Source organism: Microtus ochrogaster, unplaced genomic scaffold (assembly GCF_000317375.1).
Source record: "Microtus ochrogaster isolate Prairie Vole_2 unplaced genomic scaffold, MicOch1.0 UNK2, whole genome shotgun sequence".
NCBI classification, from domain to species: Eukaryota; Metazoa; Chordata; class Mammalia; order Rodentia; family Cricetidae; genus Microtus; species Microtus ochrogaster.
The window spans coordinates 21,234,630-21,244,599 of NW_004949100.1; the positions used below are offsets into that span (position 1 = coordinate 21,234,630).

Here is a 9,970-nt window from a genome sequence, read left to right on the forward strand (position 1 = left end):
CTGGAATCACTGCTACACAGAGCAGAGGTCAGAGGACTGGAATCACTGCTACACAGAGCCGGGGTCAGAGGACTGGAATCACTGCTACACAGAGCCGGGGTCAGAGGACTAGAACCACTGAACAGAGCCGATGTCTTAGGACTAGAACCACTGAACAGAGCCGATGTCTAAGGATTAGAACCACTGAACAGAGCCAATGTCTAAGGACTGGAACCACTGAACAGAGCCAATGTCTTAGAACTAGAACCACTGCTACAGAGCTGTCTTCCTGTTCCCAGAGTGCCAAGCATGCAAAGGAAGTTTGGGGAAAGAGAAGAAAACAAGAAGGTAAAGTCATATCTGGTAACCCAAACTTGACATCCCAGCTACTCAGGAGCCTGGGTCAAGAGTTCAAGGCCTGCCTGGGCTATATTGCCTGTTCAAGGCCAACCTTGACAACCTGGGGAGATCTTGTGTCAAAACAAAACAAGCAAACAAAAAAATTGCTGAAGGGGCTGCAGAGGAGCCTGTCCTGCTCAAATAGAAGGTTCTACCCTGGAGGTACTGGGGACAGGAGGAGTGACAGTGAGTGCAGGCTCTCCATGAGCATAGACACACAGACAAACACAGACAGACATGCACACTGGCACACACACACTGGCATCCCAGCACTGGCACATGCAAACATGCAGAGGAGCACACAAACATATTTAGAGAAACACACAAGCATTTTTAGCAAGCATGTACTCAAAAACACACATAAGCATGCATACTGATGGGGACATAGGTGTTCACATACAGACATGCACAGAAGTGTACACACAAGACAAAGACAAGCATGCGCACACGGGCGAGTTTTCACAGATCTACACAGCTGCCCACACACAGGCATATACACAAACTTGCGTGCTGACACACATAGGGTTCACATTCAGGCGCATGGAGACACAGGTACATGTAGATGCAAGTATTTGTACACAGAGACACACAAGCATGCATGCATAAACAACTTCTCACAGATGCACACAGACCCTGACAGGTAAGCAGAGTACAGGCACAACTGAGTACAGGGTGGGCAAAACCTCTGCACCTGTGGTCACACAGGCAGAGGCACAAATGCACACCTAGAAATACACACAGCTCTAGCTGACCGAGAGCCTGGGTTGTGAGCACAAGGGCCAAGGCACCGGGACCATGTGGGGTGCATAGCCCAGGCTAGGCATAGTCCCAGCTCTGACATGAGATACCTGGAGTCAGCAAGATCTGTCTTGTCTGTTTCCCAAGCTTTAGACCATTTCATAATCAACAAGAGGCCTAGAAGCTTCTCCCTCCCAGCTCCCAGAGGCCTGACACACAACAGGTATTTGACAGATAAATTCTGACTGAACTGACTGCTAAAAGTCACAGTAAGAACGCACTCTGTCCAAAATCCACTACCCCGTTCTCCTGGTGGCATGGTGACATAGTCTACAGACTCCATTTTCTGGTGGCTCCTACTTCCCAAGTCAATGTCCACTCGCCACGCCACCTCCCCCCACAGAGAGCTCACTTCTCCATTCCTCTCCTCAGACCACAGAGGGTCCAAGAGAAGCCTGTACCCACTTCATCCAACCAACCCCAGGAGCCTCCAAAACTGGAGTCCTGGACTGGAAATCATAGGAAGGTATCTGGGACACAAAGCAAGCAGAGCCCCAACCACCTCATGACCATCTGCTCTACAGATAGACCTGCCCCGTGCAGAAGCTGAGAGACCTTTTACTTTGGACCATCTGCCCTATAGCCCAGGGAGGGGGACCACACAATGCCCCCACACAGGGACTTTCATGGTCACAGTCTTATCCGGCCCTAACCATTAAGAGCGTGATCTGATGTGGAGCTTATCAGACTCTGGGTCCAAGGCTTCCGCGCATGTCTGCCCCTCCCCCCCCCCAAGCTGTGTGTACCTCAGCTGGCCCCTGGAGCGGGTGCAAGGACCCATCACTGGGAACAACAGGTCTATCCGAATAGAGTTCAGACATTTAGGGATAGCACACACACTCACACTGCACCTATCTTTCTTCCGATTAGCAGGCCAAGCCAGCCTCCATCTTCCCGGCTACCTCAGAAGGTGTGGCTGAGATGGAGAGTCTCACGAGCCCACTGGCATGAGAGCCCCTTCCGCCGAGTCCCTGAGTAGCCTCAACAGGCACCCATTGATCTGAGACTGGGTGGGCCCAATGGGTATAAATAGCAACGGAAAGTGGACTTCTAAGAGAGTTCTGGAAGAGCTCACCCTGCCAGGGTCTAGCGCCTGGCTCAGTTTTCTGCGCATGCGCGCAGGATGGGGTACATTTCTGTCTGGCAAGGGAAAAGGGCCCAGATGGGGGATCCGACCGCCAGCCCAACGTCTGTGTGACTAAGCAGTGCAGGGGATCCTACCACCACTACGGCTTCATGCAAAAGCAGCAGAAAGTGGGCCGGAATGAAGCAGAGACCCACCTCGCAAAGCAGTCACCCACAGGGGCAGAGCGAGAACAGGACCAGGGCAGACAGGTTGAGCTACCAGGCAAGGTATTGCTCCTCATAGGACAGCAACAGGCTGAGAGCAGACACGCCCTCCTCCAAACCGCTCTTTGTGTAAAACAAAAATACCGCGGGGCATTCCAGGGGTAGGGGCACTCCACACAGGACGCTGACTTCGTGGTAATGCCGCCTCTTTCTGAGTCTTGGGAGGAGGAACAGTTCATGGGTTGTAAGTGACATGAGCGTGCCAGGCCTAAGGATGTGACAACCGGAAGGCAGCTCCCTCTATCTCCCAGACTCCTTTCTTGATCATTTCCAACCCCTGGGCCTTCTAGCTCTCTTCTATCCAGTCCCCTGCCTCAGGACCCCCATCCCTGGGGATGGAGACATCGCATTGTGCAAGTCTTCCAGCCCTCACTCTTTTCAGCCCCTCAAGTCATGATGCGTGTGCGTGTGCGTGTGTGTGTACAGACCTTATCGCCTCAACTGGATTTGATTGTTTTTAGGTGGACTGAGATAAGTCTCATTCTATAGTCTACCCAGGCCTTGAACTTTCAGTAATCCTCCTGTCTCCACCTCTGAAGAGCTGAGACCACAGACCCGCACACTGGGCCCAGCCAGCACACAACTTCTCCCCCACAGTTGGATTTACGTGGTCTGAAATGAGCTCAAGCACAGGGGTCCTTGGAGAGCCACATTCCAGGCACTTGTAGTGACTGAGAACCCATGGCAGAGAACAAGAGATGGCCCAGCAGGCTGGAGTCCAAGAGTCAGCTTCCTAACTCTCCAGAAGGACCAGAATTCTCGTCAGGAAGCTAGGAACGTCCTCACTGTGGTGCTGTCTTCTCCTACCCCGACCCCTCAGACAAACGCCCCCTTGCTACTGTGTCCTCCCACCTGGGGGACATAAAGAAAAGAAGGATGGTGACTTGGAGCCTCCTGACAAGTGGCTCTGTCTGCCTGGTCACTTTTCCTCTTGCTCAGCATTTACTCAACAACCAGCAGATGGTGCAGAAAATGCACCGGCCGGGCCCTAATCTGGCTCTAAGAGCAGGCTTGGCATGTGACTGCCAGAGAGACAGGGCAGCACACTTAAAAGGGACCAGAGATAAGATCTCCATCTGAGACACAGTTTTCCAAATGACACTGCTTTACCTCACATCTGCATTTTGCAGGAACCACCCATTTCTACTCAATTACAAAACCTGTGTGTCATGAAGCCGATGGCCTGGACTGGTTCTAGAGTTTAAAGGCAGCACCAGAAGAGCCACACCCATTACTCCTGGACTAGAAAATATGCTGACCCACAGGACCACTAAGAAGGCTTCAAGGGGCTGGAGAGATGGCTCAAGTGGTTAAGAGCATTGACTGCTCTTCCAGAGGTCCTGAGTTCAATTCCCAGCAATCATATGGTGGCTCACAACCACCGGTAATAAGATCTGGTGCCAACTTCTGTCTACAGGGACACATGCAGGCAAACCATTGTATACATAGTAAATAAATCTTTTTTTTTTTCAAAAAAAAAAAGAAGGCTCCAAGCAGAGACCATGTATATATATAATTAAATAGCACTATATAAACATACATACTCCGTTAAATATTCCATCTGATTGGAGGAGGGGAAGCAGGGTCTCATGCTGTTGCTCGGGCTAAGCTAGAACTCATAGCAATCTTCCTGGCTTAGTTACCCAGGTTCTAAGATTACAGGTACGAACCACCACACCTGACATGTCCGGTATCTTTCCTCCTCTCCCCTTTAGTTTCCTTCAGACTCCCTACAAGGTCTCATATACTTCAGGGTGGCTCCAAACTTGCTATGTAGCTGAGGCTGGCCTAGAACCCCTGACCCAACTGCCTCCACTCAACAAGCACCAGGATTTCAGGTGTGCACCAACACATCTGGTATTTGTTAGGCAAAACTATTTCTTCCATATTTTCAGTCAGCAGTTTCTATGATACCAGGACAACTCTGCCCCGGCTAGTCAGACCCCTTATTCATTGCACCCCTGACCTGCACCCCAACAAGCACACGGTTCTTTTCATCAAAACATTTTGAAAACAGAGCAACTGTTCAAAGGCACAGAATGCCTGCTTGCATGGGCCTCTGCCACGAAGAAGATACTTAAATCACTCCCACCAGGTGACACAGTTAGAGCTTGCCCCCTGGACAGGGCCCTTGTGAAAATGGGCATTTTAGTGCCTGGAAAGCTAAAGGGAACTGGAGAAGGCAAGGATACCGCCGCAGTGTCATTAAAGCTTTGGAGAAGTACTTGGCTTGGTATTTGTAAAGCCTCCTGCAATCACTGTGTTTTCACTAAGTAAAGACACAGCCACAGGAGCCCTCGTGCAATCCTTTAGCTTATTATCTCCAGGTCTCATAAAACGAAGCTGGTGAGCCTGTAAAAAGAGCCCAGGTTCAATTTTATGACTTATTTCTTGGGGCTTCTCCGCTGAGCTCAGACAGCAAGCCAAAAACCTCCTGCAGCTGGGGAGCTGGGCGTGCCACCAGACGGCCCTGGTGAAGCAATCCTGTGGAATGAGTTACTAATTCACAGTACAGCAGGGCTCCTAATCCCAAAGGTTCAAAACATCTCATCAAAACCAAGCCCGCCCCACCATTACTCCCAATAGGCCGTGTCTGGCCCCAAAGTGGGGTCAAGACTCAAATGGCCAACCAGACTAAGGGGTGTCTAAAGACGAGCAAGGGAGACAAGGGAAACTAGAGTTCAGGCACCCCTTGCATCAGCACCGAATACGATGTGCACGGAAGAGTCCCAGTACCCGGTGAGTCCTCCCTACTTTCAGAATAGAGAGGGGTCACCTGCAAGTAAGGTCTGACGATAGGATGGTCCCAGGACCCGCGCCAAGCCACCACCCTCTCCACCTGTCCCCGCCTGAAGGATGGAAGACGACCCCAGCAGATGAGCGACTCTCTCGGGACTCACCTGGGTGAAGTATAAGTTCATAAGCGTGAGGGTGAAGAACTGCAGACACACGGGGAAGCAGTAGAGCAGCCAGAAGACGAAAGGGCTGAACGAGTTGGCCGCCACGAAGTCTCGGAAGTAGAAGGAGAAGAGCACAGTACGCAGCGAGGCCCAGAAGAGGCAGAGGAAGAGGAAGACGCTCTGGTAGCTGAGTCGTTTGTGGCCGTAGCGCAGCACCAGCCAGAGCTGCGCGTAGATGAACACGAAGAGGAGAGCGTAGAAGGCGGTGTAGACCGCAGTCAGGCCAAGCTTCACATAGGGCGGCACGGCCGGGCTCAGCGTGGGTGGCAGCGAGTCGTTGCGCACCGGCTCCCACGGAGGCGCCTCCATCGGGCTGGGGCCGCTTGGGCTTCATCGGGGCTCGCAGCCGTCCGCTCCCGGGTACCCGTGCATCGCGCCGCACCCGCCGCTCCAGAGCCCAGCCGGGAAAACAAGCCGCACTTCCTCCCGACTCACCACATGATCTGCTGGGCGGCCTTTGTCTGCGATTGGCAGCGCCGCGCCCCCAGGAGCGCGCGCCCGCACCCGGCCCGCCCATCCCGGTCCCGCGCGCCCCTGGTGCGCGCGTCCCGGGGACAGCGGCCTGAGAGCTGAAGCCGGGTCGGTATTCGCGTGCCAAGTACCCTTGTGACTGTGCTCACCAACGGCCAAGACTAGGGGTGATCCGTACGCGGGTGCACTACACCTCCTAACTTGGGTTCACACGCCTCTCAGGACTCCAACCCTGGGGTTAGAGAAAAATCTGTGCCCCCGACCCGTGTGCTCCCCATTATCCCGTGGCTGGATCTGTGGATGGGACTAGGGAACATCCATAACTGGGATCCGTGTGTTTCCCCAATCCCATCGATGGCGCTAGAGAGCATCCGCGTGCCCCCGCACTGTGCTCCCCCTTATAGCACGCACCCCTGATCAGTGCATCTCTTTGACTTCTCGTGCCTTCTGGTAACGAAGGAAATCTGTGTCCCCGACCTGAGCATCTGCTCTCTCACACACAAACTACACGCCACTGACCCCACCACGAGTTTGCGCGCTCCAGACGTGGGAGTCCAGAGCTGGTGCTTCGTTGGAGGTGTGTCTTGGGGGCGTGTCTGCTCTCTTGACCTCGCGTTTTCTGCTGATGCCTGGTTTTGCAGTTCACTCTTTTATTTAAAAACCAAACCACTTTACAAGTTCCTTCTCCCGTGCACCCACGCGGTCACCCGCCTTTAAAAATAAAATTGTGACCTCGAACTGGCCAGCTTCTGCGACGCTGCTGAAGTCTAAATGCAAACGGTCAAAAGGCTGGACTTTCTCACCGGTCTGTGCTGGTAGCTACTGCTTTTAGTCCTAGCTGCACAGTGTTCTCCCTAAACACCTAACTGCACGCCCTAGTGCGGCTGCGCTCTTGTCAGCGCAGAGGCGCAGCAAGGACTAGGTGAGCCTAGTGCAATGGATCCACCCAGATACCCTGTCCTTCCTCTCAGCTGCTGCTGCTCAGAGGTTCTCTGTCTCAGGTGAAGCTGACTGTTTATCCCAACCCTGTGCCACACTACTTTATAGTGGTAGCGTTGGGAGTTGATGATTTCTGAGCTCTCAAGAAACCAAGTTGCAAGAGTGCAGGCGTAACTAGGTGAGCAATTAGAATAAGCAGAAGGAAAGAGCAGATTTTCCAAGAGACAGCTCCGTCTCTCCCGATTCCCTTTCTCATGTTTGACCAATATTCAATTTCATTCCCAATTGTATGTTCTTTTAGCTCACAAAGCCAGAAATAACATGAAGCTGGCTTTTCCTCAAAATTGCGATTTACACACACGCTTCCAACTAAACAAGGTCAGTGTGCCTTATCTGATTCTAATCTTCCCCGGGAGGTGCCCAGCTGGTCTGCCTGCTTCTGACTTGATCCACTCCAGTGGGTTCTGCACAGCACAGCTGCATCTAGCTTTCTAAAGATCACACCTGCCTGTCATTCTCAAGCTTGAGGCTCCTTGCACCTTCTCAGGACCGATAGCCCCTCGCTTACTGAACTCCTGAGGAAGGGCAAACAGTACCAACACCTGCCAACAGCCTGGGCAAGACAAGACAACGCTTTCATGCCTTCCTCAATCTCTGGCCCAATCGTTTCACCTATCTGTATGGAACATTTCCTCCAGAAACTGTCTTCAAGACAAGATCTCGATTTGTAGCTCAGGCTATCCTGGAACTCACTGGGCTTTGAGCTCTAAACCGCCCTGCCTCTACCTCCTGGAGCACCAATGCATTGAGTAGACAACATCTATCACATGCCGGTCATCTAGGCTAAATGCTCTGCGTCTTTCCAGAACACCCCTGCCTAATTATCAGTCATCATGACATCTGTGTCAGTTTCCTAGGGACAGAAACGTTGTCTTGATCACCATCGGCTCCCTCGGCCCGTTGTAAAAACAACCCTCTCTTTTATTATACTGAAGGAACATAATTTGTCCTTAGAAAACAACCTTTAACATTTGTCCTGCACTGTGCGGACTACCTCTTGATCCAAGGTGGCTGCTTGCTCTCCAACCATTGTGGCCCCAGCCATGCAGGCATCAGAAAGAAGAGAGGACTGAAGAGCATTTGACCCCTCTGGTTTATGGAGTCATCCCAGAAATTATGTACATGCATCTGATTTCTGCTCGGTAGAATTGGATTGCCTTAGTAGGCGAGCTGCAAGAAGAGGCTGAGAGATAGTGTTCATTCTATGCGGTGCTCTACAGCTCTGAAAGTCATACTTTTGATGCTCTGGATGAAGGGAGAATGAACTGAGAGAGGACAATGTGATGTGGGAGTGTCATATAGCAATCTGTTGATTTCATTGGTTAAGTAATAAAACTGCTTGGGCTCATAGCTTAGAACATAGGTGGGTGGAGTAAACAGAACAGAATGCTGGGAGGAAGAGGACGTGAGGTAAGACACCTCAGACAGAGACTCGAAGACATGCTCCCATCTCCGGGGCAGACGCGAGAGCTCTGCTCTCTGAGGCACACGCAATGAAGCTCCGACCCAGGATGGATGTAGGCTAGAATCTTCCCGGTAAGACCGGTGCTCACTAAGACTGGTGCTCATAGATTATAAGAGATGGGTTGATCGGGATATCAGAATTAGCCAGTAAGGGCTAGAGCTAAAGGGCCAAGCAGTGTTTAAATGAATACAATTTGTGTGTTGTTATTTAGGGTAAAGCTAGCTGTGCGGGCGGCCGGGTGCTGGGGACATAGCCCCGCCGCTCCTATTACTACAACAATCCATCTACGCCACATGTTCAAAAGGATGTCAACAATAGCTAGGCATGGGGTGACGTTTAATATTGGCTGTTGACTGGACAGGATCCCCAGTTACCTAGGCAACATACTTCTGGGCGTGTCTGTGAAGAAGGTACTGGATTGAGTAAACTGGGTTGGAAAGACTCATCCTAAACATGAATGGCACCATTCTATGAGCTGGAGGCATAGGCTGTGTAAAAGGAAGAAAGCAGGCTGAACACCAGCATTAATCTATTTCTGCTCCTGGACTATAGATACAGTGTGATCAAACATTTTACATTCCTTCTACCGTGCCTTCTCCAACTTGGTAGTCTGTTTCCTCAAACTGTGGGTCCAGGCAAACCCCTCTTTAAATTGTTTTCATCAGGTATTTTTTTCACAGCACCTAGAAAAGTAAGTAACCAGATAGTTGTTTTATTAAATACTGAGATGTCTATCACTAGCTGACCTGTTAAAAAAAAAAAAGTAGAAAAAAAACAAGTGGAAAATAATGCTTGCATTAAACAGAGAGAAACTTACCTATGACATGGCAAGGAAAAAATAAAGCAGAAGTTTGAGTCCTTGTTATGCAGATGGTCTTAAAGCTAGGGATGGTGTTAGTGACTCCTCACTTTGAGGTACACTGTATAATCTCCATTTCTTTTTATTTTATTTTATGTGTTGTGAATAAAACCCAAGGTATGGTGAGTACTAGGAAAGTGCTCTAACTTTGAGCCACAGCTACCGTCCTCCCTTTCTCTCTATCAGGTCCCTTATCAGGGGAAATCCACATGAGGGTCTTAGCTTGTGAGTGTTTGCCCTTGGGTATGCCACTAGAGGGAAGTCACATTTCCACGGCTGGATGCCATCCATTCACCTCCTTTCACTCATGACATAAGCACAACCCTTAATCATCACTAGCATCAGAGCAAAATGGTCACCATAGTAATGATTGTCATCATAGTCATTACCATCACCACAATCCATATTGTCATCCTAACATTACCATCTTCATAGCCTTCACGGTCATCACAGCCTTCACCCTCATCTTAGTCACCACTGCCATCATCATAGCAGTACTCAAACCACAGTCAATGCTATCACCATAGCCTTCAAAGTCAACAAAGTCATCACCAGCATATCCCACGATCATAATCACAGCCATTACAACCATCATAGTCACGACAGTCACCACAGTCATCAGTCATCACAGTCATCACAGTCATCACAGTCATCAGTCATCACAGTCAGTCATCACAGTCACCACAGTCA

The 9,970-nt window shown here is 50.6% G+C and overlaps 1 protein-coding gene across 1 annotated transcript in view; it reads right to left on the reverse strand.

Moving 5' to 3' along the window:
• Gpr137b (G protein-coupled receptor 137B) overlaps positions 1–5,906 on the reverse strand; it is a 38,670-nt gene extending 32,764 nt beyond the window's left edge. Inside the window, exon 1 of the mRNA XM_005365424.2 lies at positions 5,427–5,906. Within this exon, the coding sequence (XP_005365481.1) occupies positions 5,427–5,795 (369 nt within the window). The 5' untranslated portion in view covers positions 5,796–5,906. The remainder of the gene's footprint in view (positions 1–5,426) is intronic.
• Positions 5,907–9,970: the final 4,064 nt, after the last annotated feature.